The 21035-nt window shown below is 37.3% G+C and overlaps 1 protein-coding gene across 1 annotated transcript; it reads left to right on the top strand.

Moving 5' to 3' along the window:
* The first annotated feature begins 819 nt into the window (after positions 1–819).
* On the top strand, positions 820–20454 carry LOC133293529 (protein PAM71-homolog, chloroplastic). The gene is made up of 10 exons (XM_061492100.1): positions 820–1089; positions 1703–1862; positions 2908–3091; positions 5068–5115; positions 17543–17639; positions 18856–19019; positions 19211–19276; positions 19640–19690; positions 19770–19874; positions 19957–20454. Exons 1-10 carry the CDS (start codon positions 963–965, stop codon positions 20020–20022), a joined length of 1068 nt encoding a protein of 355 aa, XP_061348084.1. The 5' UTR covers positions 820–962; the 3' UTR covers positions 20023–20454.
* Positions 20455–21035: the final 581 nt, after the last annotated feature.

Genomic DNA, 21035 nt, shown 5'->3' with positions numbered 1-21035 from the left:
CAATGCACTATATTCTCCCGCGAGAATATAGTGCACAAAATTTTTTGCCTATATTCTCCTGAGAGAACACCTGCAGAACACCATTGTAATGTTTTTGCACTATATTCTCGCGGGAGAATATAGTCAAAATTCACTCACTGGACAGTCCAGTGACTAAATTTTAGATTTTTCGTATATATATATATATATATATATATATATATATATATATATATATATATATATACGAGCACTATTATTGTAACTCAATAACAGATATGGAAAAGCCGTTAATGTAGAAATATATAGAACAGTAACCAAAATGTCACTATTCACCAAGTTTTTTACTTAAATGTCACGCGAACAGTGTTATTTTCCAATCTGCCACGGGGGCAAGTTCGCTACCCGGTGTAGCGAACTCGATTTTCTGACGTATCACGTTTCTAGTGGACACCAAGTTCGCTACCCAATGTAGCGAACTCCATATTTTGTTTTTTAACTTGGTACTTGTTATCCATTAGAGATGTGACACGTCAGCAAACCGAATTCGCTACAACAGGTAGCGAACTTGCCCCCATGGCAGATTGGAAAATAAGCGTGGCATTTAAGTAAAAAACTTGGAGAACAGTGGTATTTTGGTCGGTGTTCCGAAATATGTTATCATCGCCCAAAAATAAATAAATATAATTTTACCCCCGTTTTTTTTTTTTTCAGTACCTTTTTAATTAACACTCTCAAGTCTTAACCCAAAGAAAAAAAAAAAAAAGGAAAAGAAAGCTGTGTCAATTTATCTCCCTTTTCATACGTGGCAGCCTTCAAGAACTATCTCCCCGTAGCACCTACCTACACAACACAACCTTAGCTTTTGGTTTCATTCCAAGTTTCAAACTTTCTGAAAAATTTGAGTTTTGTTGTCAAAGATTTGCAGTACCCACAAACCCAACTGCGCAAAAAATGAAATTGTAGAAGCATATTTGTAAAACATGAAAGGGTTAGGTCCTCATACACCTTTGGTTACTAGGGGGAAGCCTCCTCCTTTGTTGGCAGTTGTGGATGCATTACCATTACCATGCTGTACTTATTCCCCTAGAACCACCATCTTATCCCCATGTAAGTTCTTTCCAATATTTATGATGTTTTCTTGCTACCCATTTAAATTTTATCATCTTGGTTTTACTTGGATTGAAATTTTATGCAGGAAGTTATGATTTTATCTTTCATTTTAAAGTTGACATAGTTCTTTTTCTTTTCTTTTTTTGGTAAGCAATAATTGAATGTGTGCTTTTTTGTGTTGCCAAGATTCTGTTCAGATGGATATCCAATTCAAGTGGGTCAAATCCAAAATTTACCTTTTGGGTGGTTTATAAGAATATTATGTTGTTTGAAGTGGCTGTTATAACAAATTTAAGATTTTGTGCGATGATTGTTACTTTTTTTTATAATTGTAGTTTGAAGTAACGTTTTCTTGTCCTCTGGAGTTCAATGCTATTCTTTTTGGTAGCTAATACTGGTGAGATAAATGCATAGTCTAAGTTGTTGTGCTAATCATATGTTTACCACTGATTTTGATCCTAGATATCTGAATCTAATCTTATCTATGGGTTTTATGCACTCACATTTATTGGGCAATGGTTAGCTACTTAGCTTTTTATATAAACTATGTTATTGTTGGTACTTATGTTTGGTGTCTTACTGAGTGACATTATGCCTAAACTATATATAGTTAGATGCAGACAGAAATCGAGGTTGAGCTTTGCCCGTGGTACAATTCAAGCCCAAGCATCTAATGTTAGCATTGAACCTGGAGATTATGGAAGCAATAATGAGAAAGACAGCCAGAATGTCTTTGGAAGAAGTCCTATCAATGACAGTTCATCTAAAATGTGAGTTCCATTTGATTGATTTCATTGGTCGTGCAAGAGATGGCCATTTTCACCTTTAAAGGTGCTAGTGAGATGACAAGTGGCATTAGGAACTTGTCAGTATATGAATTTTGGTCTTAACACTGTTTTCGTTGGCATATTGGCTTCTTTTATGATTGTGATCTCCCTTGAAATCCCATTTTTTACACGGGAAATTGTAGCAAACTTGCCATATAAGATATGCATACTTATAAAATTCAGTAATGTGGGAAATTCCATGATTTTACTCTTTTGTTCTTATAGTTTCCTTCATAGTTATACTATTAATGTTGCTATTAAATTTGAAGCTTTTGATACACTAGGCGACAAGCCTCAGTCCTAATCCTAACCTTAAAATCTGAAGTTGGCCACATGAGCTGTGTCAGTAAACCTGGTTCCTCTCTCGACCTCAATTATTGGTTATCAGTCTGACCCTTCGATTCTTTTTATCCTTTTTTTTCTCTCTCTTATTATAGTGTTTTTACTCTTGCATACCGGGGCATGGGCACTTTATGTTGTTTTTGTTCATCCTCTCCTTTATATTGGATTGAATTAAAGCTTGAGTGTGTGCAAATATTTTTCTCCATGCAATATAACGCATATCATATGCCTGCTACTGGCTTAGCCTGATGAATCTATGCAAGTGCAAAAATATATTCCTCCTGCAGCTTAAATATCAAAACTACATACTATAAAAGGGAATAATTTGAAGAGAAAATTGGCAATATTCATATAACAGTTGGAAATAATAAAGGATTAGTTGTTTAGCCCCCCCCCCCCCCCACCCCCCTTCCCAAACTCTTTTAACAATATCACACATGTGGAATGCATTCAAAGAGAAAAGCTCTTCACTGCAATATATTCAGCAGATTATCATGTGGAATGTCATTCAATTATTTTCAATTGATTTTTTTTTAAGTATACTATTATCATTCATGGTTGGGATGAAGGTGATGTTGATGTTGATAACTTTGTCATTCATGGCTCTATTACAATTCTAATGTAAATCTATTTTATGGTTTGGCAGTGTTCAACCTCCTAATCGGATACCTTATCCTATCTCTATAGCTTTGGTGGTGTTTGGATGTGCTCTTGTGTTTTCACTGATAGCCTTTTTGAAAGGGGGACCTTCATCAATTCTAGCAGCAATTGCAAAATCAGGGTTTACTGCTGCATTTACATTAATATTTGTTTCTGAGATTGGGGACAAGGTAATTTACTATTTTTTCTGATATTTTTTATTGTTTCTTGTTGTTTACATTCTTAACTTCTTATTTTATCCTTGTTTTTAATAAACTATTATTTCTTAGAGGCTTAACATAAATTTAGGCATAAATAAGTTCCTAGTGATTCGAAAAATTGAGTTTGTCAAGGACATCTTGACTAAAATCTTAAGATGTTAGGTAGAGGCTCAAGAATGGTTTTTTATTTCTAATACGCCCCTCACGTAAGAGCTTTTTATGCTTGAATCATGGACAATGTACATGTTCATTTTACCTTGTGTTGATTATTAACTTAATTATGAAGAATAAGGGTGATAAATATCCAACTCTTGTCCATTTGGTCATGGTTGTGATATCATGTCAAGAATCAACACTAGTGAAAGCTTAAGCTTTTAAGTGGAGACGGATAGGAAGCTATCTACTGAAGAGGTAAAAGCAGGAACAAAAACACAGCAAAATGGAGAGAAACCCTGGATATTTATTACTGGTTCAGTGAAACAGAATACAGAAACAGTGATATAGCAACATGATAATGAAAGGAAATAAGGAAAATAAGGAAAAAATGCCAAAATGAAAAGATAATTCCCAAGTGTTTGAGAGACTCGGGCACTCCCAATCCCAAATCCTATTTTGAATTCCAGCTTCCTTACACTTCACATTCTCACCACTATATATCCTCATTGACCTTCTTACATAACTAACCCATACAACAATTACAACAAATTTCATTGAAGATTCCCTTCTCTCTCTCTCTCTCCCCTATCAGATTAGTTATGCCTTTGCCACCTGATTGCAATGATTCAATCCCCTGTTAAACCACTTTACATACACCCTCATGGGTCTATAAGAGATTCAATTATGGGATTTATATTTCTAACATAATTTAGTTGAAATAGATGGAACTTACCTAAGATCTTGGTGATAACAACAGATGTTCAACCAAAATCACCTTAACATGTCAAAGATCAAACCGTTGTCAGCTTGTATAAGTGTATTTTATACTTGGAATTGGAAGTGGCTTTAGCTTGTGGTTAGTTGAAAGTGATCAATAACGTGTGAATATAAAGTAGTGCTAAGGGATTAACAAGACAATAATTTATGCAGAAGACCATATTCTTTCCTGCAGAGAAGGGGATGTTTTGGAATAAAATATTCTAAAGATAAAATTCTGCTGGGGCACTCCAAAGATGCCAATCTTCTAGAGCGCACTTGGTGAGGGACACCACCTTGTGCTCTCCAAAAGACACTGGGTAATGCCCTCCCTAGAGAAGCAACACTCCTTTCCTCTATGGAACTGCACTTTCATTGGATTTGTATGCTCTTAAGTTAAGGATTACTCAAGTGAGCTTTTTAAATCACCTTTCCTCCTTTTGTCCTTCTCTCCTTCTCATCCACCATGAAAATCATCATTTCTCTACTGCTCCCTCCACCATCACCCTCAAAATCTTGTCATTACCTCTTGCAACCCCCAACCAGAACGCTACAGTATACATAGTCTCCATCAGAGCTGCTACTTACCGCTTCTTGGGAAGCCCTTTGGGCTCTCAGCCAGAACTTCTTATACTATCCTACCCAAGTATTCTTCATGGGTGCCTTACGTGTCCTCCCTACTGACAACTGGGAACACATCCTTGGTGCATAACCCACTTAGACACCTTTTCCTCCAAAATAGGGGTTGCGGTTTCTACAGCTAACAAATTAAAATTTAATAAACAACTATAAGAATATTTACGTTTTCAGTTATCTTTAAAATATCAACTGGGATTACAATTTTAGAATGTTACTTTGTTTTGTGTTTAATCCTGCCTGGGATGTGTTTTATGTGATTTGAGTTTTGTAATGCGAAAATCTTATACCGAAAAATGCATGTACTATGGTAGAGTTGGTCAGGTTTATTTTTTATACATTGCTTTATGCATATATGTATTCATGGACCTAAAGTTAGCCTTTTATGTTTTGACCAGACATTCTTTATTGCTGCACTCTTGGCAATGCAATATGAGAAGGGATTGGTAAGTCTTCTGATTTCTTTTCTCAACAATTGTCTCCCTCCTCCCTCTTCCCCTGTTGTCTCTGGGATTCAATCCCATTACTGATGTGATGATATCTAGTTTTCTTTGTTTTGGTTTTAATTTTGTTAGCTTATAGACTTCCTGATTTTTAGTTCCTCGTTATGGTTTATTTCCTCCCTCTTGTACTTTAAGGACTAATGAATTCCTGTATTTACTGTATATGTCACGTGATTCTCTACTGTGCTATGTAGTTAAGGCTTGATGTACAAGAAATGACAAGAATGCAGCCTCTTATTTTACTAGTGTTAGAATTTTTAATACATTTGTAAATTGTCAACTGAATATATTAGCTTGCTGTAAATTAGTTGTTAGAATAGGAAATAACTAGAAAAGAAGATTTGTATATAATTGAATTGTATAATATTTGTACAAGAGTTCTCTATTTAAAGAGACTAAAAAAACCTAATGGGCTAAGCCCAAATACACTTATAGAGCATTCTAACTATTACAAAATAATAATAAAATAATTCTATTATTTACAATACTCCCCCTCAAGCTGAGGAATGGATATTTATCATTCCCAACTTGGTAGTAAGTTCTTGAAATCTATCATTAGGAAGACCCTTGGTTAAGACATTAGCCAATTGACGACCAGAAAGAATATATGGAGTAGTGATCAGTCCACTGTCTAGTTTCTCTTTAATGAAGTGGCGATCAATCTCAATATATTTGGTTTGATCGTGTTGAACTGGATTGTGGGCTATACAAATAGCTGACTTGTTATCACAAAGTAACTTCATAGATCCTTCATATCTCACCTTGAGATCATCTAGAATGATTTTCAGCCATAATAACTCACAGATACCTTGAGCCATAGCTTGAAATTCTGGTTCTGCACTTGATCTAGCAACCACATTTTGCTTTTCACTTCTCCATGTTATAAGATTTCCACAGAGAAACATACAATAGCCCGAAGTAGACCGTCGGTCAGTCACAGATCCAGCATAATCGGCGTCTGTATAAACTTCTAAGGATAAGTTTCCTCCTCTCTGGAACAATAGTCCTCTACCTGGTGTGCCTTTCAGATATTGGAGAATCCTGTCCACAGCTCGCAAGTGTTTCTCCCTCGGATCATGCATAAATTGACTAACAACACTAACTGCATAAGCTAGATCAGGTCTAGTATGAGCTAGATATATTAATCTTCCCACTATTCGTTGATATTGTCCTTTGTCAACTAGAGAGCTCTCATTTTCACTTTCTAGTCTGTGATTCTGCTCAATCAGAGTACTGGAAGATTTACACCCAAGTTTTCCTGCTTCTTTAAGGAGGTTAAGAACATACTTCCTTTGACAAATAAATATCCCTTTCTTTGAATGAGCAACTTCTATCCCAAGAAAATATCTCAGTTTTCCAAGATCTTTAACTTCAAATTCAGTAGTCAATCTTTTTTTCAGAGCACATTTCTCACCTATATCATCCCCTGTTATAATAATGTCATCAACATAAACTAGAAGGATAGTGGTCTTACCTTCCTTAGAATGTTTAAAGAAAAGTGTATGATTCCCTTGGCTTTGCTTGTATGCCAATGAAAGCATGACTTTGGTAAATCTTCCAAACCAAGCACGCGTGGATTGCTTCAAACCATACAACGCCTTCTTTAACCTGCAAACTTTATTATCTCTATTTGTAGAGTTTAATCCTGGTGGAATCTCCATGTAAACCTCCTCTTCTAATTCACCATTGAGGAAAACATTTTTCACATCAAATTGGTTCAAATCCCAGCTAAAACGAGCAGCGAGGGACAATAGAACTCTTACAGTGTTCATTTTGGCCACTGGAGCAAATGTTTCTTCGTAATCAATGCCATAGGTCTGTGTGTATCCCTTGGCTACCAATCGAGCTTTATACCTCTCAAGAGTCCCATCAGAATTATACTTCGGAGTATACACTCATCTGCACCCTACTGTCCTTTTTCCATTTGGTCTGCCAACAACTTCCCATGTATTATTCTTCTCCAATGCATTCATCTCCTCATACATGGCTTGGACCCAATTATCATCCTTTAATGCTTCATGTACTGATTTCGGGATTGAAATGGAGTCAAGTGCTGTAATAAAACTTCTATGCTGCAGAGAAAGATTCTTAGAGGAGACAAAATGAGAAATAGGGTGTTGGTACAAGACCTTTTCCCTTTTCGTACAGCAATGGGTAAGTCATCAGAATTAATATCAGGCTCAAGAATAAAAGAAGTAGTGTGTTTAGTACTTACCAGCGGTTCAGGCGATTGCAGTTGCTGATGGGGTAGTGTGGGTTCTTTGGTAGAATAGTGCAGGTGTCCCAGCTTTGCGTACTTTCCGTCTATCAATAGGAGGCATGTCACTTGAGGAATCAGATGAATTTTCAACCTCAGCAATTAAGTCTTCCTTCTCATTGTCATGTCGTGTAACTACTGGAGTAGAAGATGTAGGTAACAGAAAGGGAGACTCAAACTCAAAGAAAATGGATTAAGCTTCTACACTATTCACCCCCTGAAGCTGAGGGTGTAGAAAGTAAGACTCAGATTCATGGAAGCTAACATCCATAGAGACAAAAAATTTACGACTTGGAGGGTGGTAACATTTGTATCCTTTCTTGTTGGGAGCATAACCAAGGAAGACACACTTAAGGGCTCTAGGCTCTAATTTACTCCGATGTTGTTTATGGATATGGACGAAGGCAACACATCCAAAGATACGAGACTAGAAACTTTGCATAATTGGAACAGAAGGAAAAAAAGAGGTCATGAGATCAACAGGACTTACATGTCCAAGGACTCTGGAAGGCAAGCGGTTGATCAAATAGACTGCAGTTAATAAGGCTTCTCCCCAGTAAGAGTTGGGTACAGATGTTTGAAATAATAATGCTCTTGTGACTTCAAGCAAATGTCGATTTTTTCTTTCAGCAACCCCATTCTGTTGAGGGGTATCCTCGCATGTGAGCTCATGAATCATACCCTTATCTGAAACGAATTGTGACAGACGCTGGTTGACATACTCCGTACCATTATCAGATCTTAATCTCTTAATACTTTTACCAAACTGTGTCTCGGTCATTTGATAAAATCGAATAAACAATTCTGGTACTTCTGATTTGTCTTTCATCAAGAATATCCATGTCACCCGAGTGCAATCATCAATAAAAGAAACAAACCACCTAGCACCTGAAATATTATTTACCTTAGACGGGCCCCAAACATCTTAATGGACAAGAGTAAATGGCTCAATGCTCTTTATTGAACTTGAAGGAAAGGGCACACGATGGTGTTTCGCAAGCTCACAAACATCACAATGGAAGGAGTCAATTGCCTGATCCTTAAACAAAGAAGGAAACATTGACTTCAATAAGCCAAATGACGGGTGCCCCAGGCGTTTGTGATGAAGCAAAATCTGTGAGAATGAAGTAGACGGGTGATGACTCATTAATAATTGATTCCCGGTATCCCTTGTAGCATGCTCTGGAATGAGATAGTACAACCCACCTTGCTCCTTAGCAACTCCAACCGTCCTCCCCGTGGTGATATCCTGAATAACACAATGGGTAGGAAAAAAGGTGACAACACAATTCATGTCAGTTGTAAGCTTATAAATGGAGATAAGATTGGTAGAGAGCTGAGGAACATAAAGAACATTCTTTAAAAATAAAGAAGGTTGAATTTGAATGTTACAAGAACCCACAACTGATTTGTGGGATCCATCAGCTACAGCTATAGTACGGATACCACTAGTAGGGTGATATGAAAGAAAAGAATCAGCTAGACAGGTTATATGATCAGTTGCATCAGAATCCATAATCCATGAATTTTTTAAATGAGTGCAAGATGAAAGAAGAGATGTAGGGTGTGTGATCTTACCAAACATAGTTGATCAGAAAAATAAAATAAATTTTTCCTTCTTTTTTTCGGTGAACAGTACCCGGTGAACAATGCGTGATGAACAGTGTCGCGTGAACAGTACCGGTGAACAGTGCGCGCGATGAACAATACGTTTTTTTTTTCTTGAGTTGTTCCGGTCGTCTGATGAAAAAGAAACCTCCGTAGAATGATAGATCTAAGAAAACAGAGTGAAAAAAGGGTCCTCACAGTCCAAAAGGTCCTCAGAAATTTTTTTCCGGCGGCGGCGAGAGGCAAAAGGGTTTAGTTTTTAGAGGTAGTAGATTTGCGGAAGCAGAGCCCTCAGAATCGAGAGCTCTGATACCAACTAGAAAAGAAGATTTGTATATAATTGAATTGTATAATATTTGTACAATAGTTCTCTATTTAAAGAGACTAAAAAAACCTAATGGGCTAAGCTCAAATACACTTATAGAGTATTCTAACTATTACAAAATAATAATAAAATAATTCTATTATTTACAATAAAATATAATATGTATAGATTTGCTTTAGATTTGTATAGATTACTTTCCTATTTGTAAATATTCTTTTCTTATTTAGGATTTGGATTAGGTCTGGGCTTCTCACTTAAGCCCATTAGGGTCTTTATATATTGTAACTCTTTGTATAAGTTTAATACACAACATATTATTTTATATTCAAGTTGGTATCAGAGCTCTTTTGTTCTGGGGACCCTCGCTTTCGCTTAAAACCTCGTTTTCGCTTTAAAACCTAAGCCCACTGCTTAGGAGTTTTCTTTTCGTTGCCGCGTGTCCTTCCGGCAAGCCATCTAGGGCTGTAAGCTCCTTCAGATTAATTTCCGTACATGTCAGCATCTCCGACCGCCACCAGAACCACCGTCCGTCACTGTTTTGGCCACCAGAGACCTTTTCCGGCGATTTTTTGAACCAGCACACCTTCCCAAATTAATTTCTTTACCTATCAGCTCCCTAATTGATTGTACCCATATTATTACTTTGACCAAGCTGTGTTTAGTTTGTTGGTGATCAGTTCTTGATTGCTGGCCTGATTTTTAGGAATAGACAAGTGCCTGAATTTTAGGAACAGTGGCAGAATCTGTTCCTGATTTTGAGCAACAATCGCAGACAAATTTTTTATGTACAGCTAGGTATAACTCCTATTTTCTAGGCCTAGATTAATGTACAGTTCTTTCCCTAATTCCATATATATATATAGTGCCATCTTGTAGTCAACAACGCAAGGATGTAATTGTTGAGATATATAGTCTCACATTGGTTGTATGTGCAACTAATGTGGAGTTTATAAGGCCTTGGGCGCTTCCACCCTTTGAGCTAGCTTTTGGGGTGGTGTATCCCAAGGTTCTTTACATGGTATCATGGCCTCGTCGCCCCCCACTTTCTCTTGTGGCTTTTCTTAGCACAGGTAGGCTGGGCCTGTTGCATCGTCCACTCTTCAAGCCCAATGGGCTCGTGTGAGGGGGCGTGTCGAGATATATAGTCCCACATTGGTGGTATGTGCAACTAATGTGGAGTTTATAAGGCCTTGGGCACTTCTACCCTTTGAGCTAGCTTTTGGGGTGGTGTATCCCAAGGTTCTTTACAGTAATAATATACAGATTCAGCAATTTCTGACATGGGATCAAACCAGTTCCGATCTGGGACTGTCTCTGTTTCCACTACTGTTTTTTGAGCTCCTTTCTTCCTCGGCTGGCCTTCATTGCCACCAATTACAATGCCACCAATCTTTGTTGTTTAATCTCGACTTCTTCTTTGCAATTTTCTGCAATTCTTGTCTTTCCCTCCTACTCTAGCTTCTATGTCTGCCAGCCTTCTCTAATGACTCTTTGTTCGAAGTTCACACCAAGAGACATGGTGTGTATCAAACTCGTTATCACTTGATCACAGAGACTCTAATACTATGTAGAGAACCATTTCAATCTGTTGGGGTTCCATTTGCAAGGTATGGGACTTGGAGTCCCACATTGGTTGTATGGGCAACTAATGTGGGATTTATAAGGCTTTGAGCACTCTCACCCTTTGAGCTAGCTTTTGGGGTGGTGCATCTCAAGGTCTCATCAAATGGTATCAGAGTATCCATCACGTGGAGTTGTGCGTGGGGGCACGCACTAGGGAAGCGTGGTGGAATGTTGGGGTTCCATTTGTAAGGTATGGGACTTGGAGTCCCACATTGGTTGTATGGGCAACTAATGTGGGGTTTATAAGGCTTTGGGCACTCCCATCCTTTGAGCTAGCTTTTGGGGTGGTGCAATCTCAAGGTCTCATTAAATGGTATCATAGCACCACCCCAAAAGCTAGCTCAAAGGATGGAAGTGCCCAAAGCCTTATAAACCCCACATTAGTTTCCCATACAACCAATGTGGGACTCCAAGTCCCATACCTTGCAAATGGAACCCCAACATTCCACCACGCTTCCCTAGTGCGTGCCCCCACGCACAACTCCACGTGATGGATGCTCTGATACCATTTGATGAGACCTTAAGATGCACCACCCCAAAAGCTAGCTCAAAGGGTGAGAGTGCCCAAAACCTTATAAACCCCACATTAGTTGCTCATACAACCAATGTGGGACTCCAAGTCCCATACCTTGCAAATGGAACCCCAACACAATCTAACAACTTAAGCTGTTAAGTGAAAGTCACATTAATGGTTTTATATATTATATCTCTAACAAGGGTAAACAGAAAACTCAGCCCAAGGTTCTATGAACCTTACTAAGTGTTGGAGAAGATTGACACGGCTGCCAATAAGCTGGACCTGCCCACTAAGTGTAGAATTCACCCCTCTTTCCATGTGTCATTGCTGAAGAAGGCTTTGTCAGCATCATAGTAAACCGAGCCTTTTCCACCCATGTTGACCGAAGACTTGGAGCTCATGGTCTATCCTGAAGAGGTCCTCCATTATCATACTTCGAGTGAAAGGGCTCATGAAGTTTTGATCAAGTGGCAAGGATTATCCTCATTCAAGAATTTATGGAATCTCTGTAGTTTCAATTCAGGTGCATTTTCCTAGTTTCCGACAAGGTTAAGTTTTGGGGGGAGCATTGCTACGCAACCACCCATCACAAAGGTGTGCTGTATGCATAACCATAGGGAATCTAATTCTCATAACTAACTCAAGATGTGAGACTGCATTTGGAGAGGGGGATCAAGTGTGAGCTGTTATAACAACCTAGTGGGAAAGGTTGTTTAAAAGAGGAAAGGGGAGAATGGTATAGGTAGCTTGTTAGTAGAGGAGAGTATAGGAGATATCAAACCCTCTTGAATGCTTTGAAACTATCCCTATTGTTGTTTCCTTCTTTATCATTGTAATCATTCAATTCTCCATTTTGGCATCACTTTGATACCAGAAAACAACAATCTATACTATTGCTTATGTTATCTGTGTTTGTGTTGATCTTGATACCTTATAGATTGACTACTAAGAGACATTTGCACCAGTTGCAAAGATGAATACAATCATAATTTTGTTAGCATTAGCAGCTAATTATCGTTGAGACTTGCAATTATTTGGTGTCAAGAGTGCCTTCTCACATAGAGATCTTGATGAAGAAATGTAGATCGATATTGCACCTGTCTATGGAAGGAACTTGAATGCTTACATGGTGTGTATATCGAAGAAGGCCTTGTATGGCCTCAAACAATCACCATAAGCTTGGTTTGCAAGAGTTATGTTGACTATAGGATATAAGAAAAGCCAAGAGACCACACCCTTGAGTGTAAAACATTCTTCTTCAAGGGGAGTTACAACACTTCTGGTGGGTGTTGATGACATAATTGGGACTGGAAATTATGTTAAGGAAAAACCAATTTTGAGCCAATGTTTAGCTAAGGAATTTGGGATCAACACACTAAGGAGGCTGAAGTATTTTTTGGGAATTGAAGTTGCTCATTCTAGACATGAAAATTGCATCTCCCAACAAAAATGTCACGGATCTTCTTAAGGAAACTGACAAAACAGCATGCAAACCAGCTAGCATACATAGCTCCAAACTTTAGGCTTGGACCAGCACAAAAGATGCTGCATAGACAGTGAAATGTATCAACGGCTGGTGGGAAGACTTATTTATCTATCCTACACAAGACCAGGGCATCTCAAGGGGACATCTGGGAAATAGGTATTTCATTTAAAAAAACAAATAGAAGAGTATTTCTTGAGACATATACGTATGGAGACTATGTTGTGTCACCAAGTGACCGAATATCAATTACCGTGTATTGTACCTTCCTAGGGGGAAATCTGGTGACATGGAGGGGAAAAAAATGTTGTTGCATGATCTAGTGCAAAGGCATAAATTAGATCAATGGCTCAAGGTTATCCTTGAAGATTAAGTTGGAGGAACCAATGCAACTATACTGTCATTATAAGTCTGCTATTAGCATAGCCCACAATCCAGTACTACATTTTCACACAGCACATTGTGGTTGATAGACTTTTTATCAAGGAAAAGCTTTAGAGTGGATTCATTTGCACACCCTATGTGAGTACACATGGACAATTGGCTTATATACTCAGCCAAGGGATTAAGCTGTCCAGCATCCAAGCTGGGAATGGAGAATGCCTATTAACCAGCTTGAGGAGTGTGAGAAAGCCGTATTTAGTTTGTCGATGATTAGTTCATGATTTCTATCCTTGTTTTTAGGAATAGATAGGTTCCTAATTTTGAGCCTAAATTTCAGGAATAGTGGCAGAATACGTTCTTGATTTTGTGGTAGAATTTGTTCCTAATTTTGAGCAACAATGGGAATAAGAGTTTTTTATATACAGCTAGGTGTAGCTCCTATTTTTATGCCTAGATTAGTTTACAGTTACTTGAAAAGAGAAAAACTAGTAAAATATTATTGCTTTCGTAAAAACATAGGTACAAAGGGTTACAATATTTATAGAGAAACTAATGGGTCTAAATGAATGAACCCAAATCATAAGAAATAAGGAAACATAATCCGACCAATAAAGGAAACAAATAATAACAAATATCTTCCATATTTACTACACTTCCCCTCAAGCTGAAGAATGTATATTTATGAATTCTAGCTTGTCAGTAAGTTCTTTAAATCTGTTTGTGCCTTTGTAAGAAGTCCCTTGGTTAAGACATCTGCTATTTTACGACCAAAGAGAATGTAAGGTGTAGTAATTAGTCTATTGTCTAGTTTTTCTTTAATGAAGTGACAGTTGATCTCAATATGCTTTGTTCTGTCTTGTTGAACGGGGTTGTGAGCTATACGGAAGATTGATTTATTATCACACAACAACTTTTTAGGTCCTTTACATCTTATTTTAAGATCATATAGGATAATCTTTAGCCATAATAATTCACAAATGCCTTGGACCATGGCTCAAAATTCCGCCTCAGCGCTAGTTCTGGCCATCACATTTTGCTTTTTACTTCTCCATGTTATCAAGTTCCCACGTAAAAACATACAGTAGCCAGAGGTTGAACGTCGGTCCATTACGGACCCAGCATAATCAGCGTCAGTATATACTTCCAAATATAGATTCCCCCCTCTCCGGAATAGTAGTCCTCTGCCTGTAGTGGCCTTAAGATACTGGAGAATTCTGTCTACTGCGTGCATGTGTTTCTCCTTTGTGTCATGCATGAATTGACTGACAATGCTAACTGCATAAGCTAGATCAGGTCTAGTATGAGCAAAATATATCAATCTTCCCACTAGCTGTTGGTATTGCCCTTTGTCAACTGGAGGACTCTCCTCTTCATTCCATAGCTTGTGATTTTGCTCAATTGGAGTACTGAAAGGTTTGCACCCAAGCTTTCTCGTTTCTTTAAGGTCACGGATATACTTTCTCGACAAATAAAGATAGCTTCTCGTGAATGGGCTATCTCAATCCCAAGAAAATATCTCAATTTCCTAAGATTTTGGACTTCAAATTCATCAGTTAAATTCTCTTGCAAAACACGTTTCTCAACTATATTATCCTCTATGATAATAATGTCATCAACATAAACTAGGATAATAGTGATCTTACCTCCTTGGAAGTGTTTAAAGAAGAGTGTGTGATTTCCTTGACTCTGCCTGTATCCCAATGACACCATAACCTTGGTAAATCTCTCAAACCAAGCACGTGGAGATTGCTTTGAACCATACAGAGCTTTCTTCAACCTGCATACTTTGTTTTCTCCATTTGTGGAGTCAAATTCCCGTGGGATCTCCGTATAAATCTCCTCTTCTAGTTCGCCATTGAGGAATGCATTCTTCACATCAAATTGATTTAAGTCCATTATAGTGAGCAGCAAGGGACAATAAAGCTCTCACACTGTTCATTTTGGCTATCGGAGCAAATGTTTCCTCATAATCAATGTCATATCTCTGTGTGTAACCCTTAGCTACTAATCCCGCTTTATACATGTCAAGAGTACCGTCAGAGTTATATTTTAAAGTATAAACCCATTTGGATCCCAATTTGGTCTGTCAAGAATTTCCTATGTTTTATTCTTCTTTAAGGAATTCATCTCATCATGCATGGCTTGAACCCAATTTTCATCTTTTAATGCATCGTGCACTAATTTTGGGATTGAAATAGAATCAACATAAAACTTCTCTATTGCATAGAAAGGTTCTTAGAAGAGACATAATGAGAAATAGGGTGTTGGGTACATGATTTTTTCCCTTTCCTTAGTGTGATGGGTAAATCATTAGTGTTTATAATATCAGGCTTAGAAATAGAAGTAGTGCATTCAGTAATTACTAGAGGTTCAGACAATTGCAGTTATTGGTGGGGCAGTGTGGATTGCTTCCTCCTTTGATATAGTAGTTCCGGTGTCCTAGCTTTCTGTACCTTCTTTTGATCGATAGGAAACATCTCACTTGAAGTATCAGATGAATTGTTGGACTCATCAACTAAGTAAGCCTCATCAACTAAGTCTTCTTGCTTGTTATCAACTTCTGGAGCGCTTGGGGAAGAAAGACCGACTCAGGAGGTATGGCTCATGTAAGGGAGGTTCAGACTCAAAGGAGAAAATGGATGAAACTTCTGAATTATTCTCCCCCTGAAGGTGAGGACGAGGGAAATATGACTCATTCATGGAAAGTGACATCCATGGAGACAAAGAACTTATGACTTGGAGGATGATAGCATATGAATGGAGATAAGATTGGTGGAGAGCTGAGAAACATGAAGAATTTTTTTAAAAACAAGGAGGGTTGAATTTGAATGTTACTAGAACCCACAACTGATTTGTGGGATACCACTAGTAGGGTGATATGAAAGAAACGGCTCAGCTAGATAAGTCTTATGATTAGTTGCACCAGAATCTATAATCCATGAATTTTTGAAATCAGTGTAAGAGGCAAGAAGAGATGTAGGGTGTGTGATCTTACCAAACATAGACAAAGAACAAGTGTCATGAGGGATACTAAAAGTATCAGCAATGGCCTTAATTTGCTCCAACTCTCCTCATCGAATAGTCACATATGGGGATATTTTACTAAGCTTGTCTAGAACTTGTTGCTTCCCATGAAGGCGAAAGCACGTCTTTTGTGTGTCCAGACCCCTTACAGTGGATGCACGAACATCCCATGGACGTAATTACCATGGAAGTCAATGTAGTCTCCAAGAATCCCAAACAGTGATGAAAAGATCAGATTTGAGTAATGGAGGTTCAAGAAAGCCAAAAAATTGAATCTGCGATCCAAATGATGTCCGTTGAACGAAGTGAAGGCAAAGGATGGTCGGAAACGTCGCATGAAAATTTTTCCAGTGGCAGCTTACGGTGTCTGACGACTATGGCAGCGATTGGAATGGGACCAGAACTGACACAATCAAAGCACGGCTAGTGAAAAGCACACTAAAGGCGAAGAACAGTCCCGCACGATAGGCGGAAACTGCGACGGGAGGCAGACAGCTGCTCTGTAGGCAGACTTAGGGGTTTAGCGGAAGCAGAGGCTCCAAGACCAACTTGAAAAGAGAAAAAATGGTAAAATATTCTTGCGTTCGTAAAAATATAGGTACAAAGGGTTACAATATTTATGGAGAAACTAATGGGTCTTAACTCCTAAGAAATAAGGAAACATAAACTGACCAATAAAGGAAAAAAATAGTAACATATATCTTCAATATTTACAACACAGTTCTTTCCCTAATTCCGTATATATATTGTCATTTTGTAATCAACAGCACAAGGAAGTAATAATATACTGATTATGCAATTTCTGAGATTTTCTGCAATATCTGACATTTAATAAGAGATCTTTGTTCAAACCTAGGCAAACAATCTTACTCAATTACTTTTTCTATATAAACCATGCCTGAATCTACATCTAGTAACTTCTGTAGCAGCCATCATTTTTCCTTCCTGCGTTGTATAACTTGTTTGTGAATTGGATAGTTTTAATCATGAAAGAACATCTTTTACTGGTAACTAGCACAATCCTCATTTTGGGACTGTTTTACTTTTCAACACTCATGGTTTTAACTTACTGATTACCATAACTCAGGGTAATTTATATTTTGTAACATAAATTTGTATATTTTAACCGATTTTTTATATATTGACCAGGTCCTATTGGGGTCAATGGGTGCTCTTGCACTCATGTCAGTCCTATCAGTTGTAATTGGGCGAATCTTTCAATCAGTGCCTGCACAGTTCCAGACAAGTAAGTTGTATAATATGGTATTCCTCATCCTGGTCAGATTTACTGTATTTTCTTATGTCTCTGGAATGGAGGAATTTGACTCAACATTATAGGCAATGCATAATACCGAAGTAATGATTTATAGTAATCTATTTTGAGTTGAAAGTTTGGAAATCTGAATATTATTGATCTGTACAAAGTGTTACAATATTTAGGTGGATATGTGTAATTACTTTCCTAATAAGGAGCTAAGTAAAAGGAAACAAATAAGAAAAAAGTATGCCTTACCTATACTCTATCACAAATATGTCCTATCAAATTTTTACTTATTGCACACTTTTTCCTTTTATATTTACAACACTCTCTTTCAAGCTGGTGAATGGAATACTATCATTTCCGAGCTTGTTAGTGAGATCTTGAAATCTCTCAGTGGGAAGTCCCTTAGTTAACACATCTACTAATTGAAGTCCTCAAGGGATATATAGAGTAGTGAGCAGCCCGCTATCCAGGACCATCAATGACATATTTCCTTTAAGAGATAAAATATCCTGTTTTGAATAGACAACCTTTATCCCAATAAAGTACTTCATCTACCCAAGTTCTTCAATTTCAAATTCATCTTTTAGCCTTTACTATTGTAGTCGTTTCTCAATTATATCTTCCTCAGTTATTATGATGTCGTCGATGTAGAAAAGAAGAATAATGAGTTTTCCTTCATGTGAATGTTCAAAGAGTGTGATCACCCTGACTGTGCTTGTATTTCAAGAACACAATGACCTTTATAAATCTTCCAATCCACATGTAGAAAGGTTGCTTCAACCCAAAGTCCCAGAGTTGATAGTATGGGTTTAAAACTAGCTGTTGATGATGCTCAGAGTCGCAGAGTGAAAAAAATTGCCCATAAGAGGCTCATTCACATTAAAATCGATTGAAGTGTAGAACATATTAATCTTTCAGGCGAGGGAAGTGTAATTTACCTTGAAATCTGTTCATCTGCAGTAAGTAGCTTTTGCTTTTCAGACTGTCAATACGTCTTCATTATTCGCTGTACTTTTCACATTGGACAGTAATATCTGATGTCTATATGCGGTAATTTTCGTTTAGTGTTTGTTCAAATTTTATTAAATACTCATGCTTTTAGGTAATCTGTACTATTCTCTTTTTGACCTGGGGGGAAAGTTGATCTGGATCATTTGGTGATAGCTAATATTCTGCTTTGTGTGGCATCTACGTACAGCATTGCCAATTGGAGAATATGCAGCCGTAACTCTTCTTTTGTTTTTCGGCCTAAAGTCAATAAAAGATGCGTGGGTTCTTCCATCCGATGTGGCTAAGAATGGTGATAACAGTAGTCCTGAACTTGATGAACTTGCTGAAGCAGAGGAGCTTGTGAAAGAAAAGGTTTGAATCCTATGTATAACTTGAGTCCTGGACATCTTTTCAGATATGAATTTTCTGATCAAGTTTTATGATGCGCAAAAACGCAATAATTTATGCAAGACAGGCATATATGGTTAAATTATTTTACCTTGATATTGGCAATTTAACTGTCATTTACACCCTTTAATCACGTATTTCCAAAATATCTTCAGATGTCCAAACGGCTCTCAAATCCACTTGAGATTATCTGGAAATCATTCAGCCTTGTATTTTTTGCTGTAAGGCTCCATTTCTCTTATCCTTTGTATTGGGCAACAGTTTAGCATATATTTCTGATTGGAAAATCATCATTATAGAACTGCAATGTGTATTAATGCATTATGAACATCGTACAAATAGTTGCATGCCATTTTCCCAAAATGTTCTCACTGATCTCCATAAATATAGGTACCCTCAAATTGCTACTTGGTACTTTTGATCCATTTTATGTCTGAATGCCCTATAAATAATTATTTACCAGCTGAACTTCAAATTTCAAGTTGTTAGTAGTGATTAATCAACAGCTCATTTTTAGAAACAAGCATTTATATTGGTTAATGTTCTCAGGCATGAATTCTAATTTAGTAACTGGAATTTCCTAGGAATGGGGAGATCGCTCAATGCTTGCGACGATTGCGCTCGGGGCTGCTCAGGTTTACTTTTAAATTCTGTGATAACTCATAATTTCTCTTGCTTAATATTTTAACCTCAGTAATATCTTATTCTTTGCAGTCTCCTTGGGGTGTGGCAAGTGGAGCCATTGCTGGTCACCTACTTGCAACCTCTATTGCCATTCTTGGAGGAGCATTCCTTGCTAATTACATTTCTGAAAAACTGGTATGAGTCATAACCTGATTTGGCATTGAATGCTTTTATTTTTAATTTAATATATAATTTAACTCATTTTTTCTTCCATCAGGTTGGCTACTTGGGTGGAGGGCTGTTTTTAATTTTTGCTATAGCCACCTTTTTTGGGGTATTCTGATTTATTGTTGCCTGGCCCTACTCCTTTTTGTGTGCAAAATATCACTGATGGAGATAAAAGGAAGGGCACATATGCTCAAACACATAACGAATGCCAGAGTAAAGAGAAGAATTAATGATTCAACTCTGTTGAAGATTTCCTTGAGTAGACATTAGGAGCAAATTGCACACATGGTTTGAGAATAAGAAGGCTTGAAATCTGCCATTGGAGTTAGGATATGAAGAGAAACTAGCATCTTTCTCTTGAGATTTACTTTTGTAATGTGTGCTTATTGTATTAATAAAACTACATTTAAAGAAGCTGATCTATCAAACAACTCAGCCGTTGTTAGAAATGTAAGTATGGAAACTTCTCAACTTCAAGCAACTTTACTTCAATGACTTGTTCCACAATTTGTAGCCAGATGCTATATCTACAATATTAATGGTGTCTCCTCCGAAGAATTTCTTCTCATCACATAAGCAGTGATCCTCAAAAACCTTGAGAACTTCCAAACTTTTCTTGATTGCAAAACCATATTAAAACTGAGCCAAGTTAGTGTCATCTAAATGATCTAGCTACTATATAATAAATTTTGCACCATACTTATGCCTTATCTCAAAACTCATTTGAACCGATATAGTTGTTTTTTTTTTCCTTTTTCTTTTTTAATTTCTTCACCGATTAATCAACTAATTCGATCAAATCGGACAGGATCACAAGAGCGGCAAAGTTTTCCTTTTAAATTTTTAATGCAACTGGATACTTATGATTTGAATTCGAGACCACTAGTGAAGCTGGAACTATCCCATATCAATTGATCCATGTGTTTGGTGGTATTAATATAATTGTTTTAATACATGGAAAATTTAATTAATTCAAAGGTAAACTAAACATAAATTGTATTAGTAAGAGCAAGTGCTGGTGGAAAAGACCAAATGTATACATATGAGCAAGTTTCTAAAGATATCTTGTCTTCAGCATATTTAACCCAAAAAGCAGTGAGTTTTGTGTATAAATTTGATCAATGTATT

Source organism: Gastrolobium bilobum, unplaced genomic scaffold (genome assembly GCF_033153095.1).
Source record: "Gastrolobium bilobum isolate Gb01-03AN ecotype WA unplaced genomic scaffold, APGP_CSIRO_Gbil_v1 utg41893, whole genome shotgun sequence".
Lineage (NCBI taxonomy): Eukaryota > Viridiplantae > Streptophyta > Magnoliopsida > Fabales > Fabaceae > Gastrolobium > Gastrolobium bilobum.
Note: the sequence above shows the minus strand (reverse complement) of the source record. Positions and strands in the feature narration are given on the sequence as shown.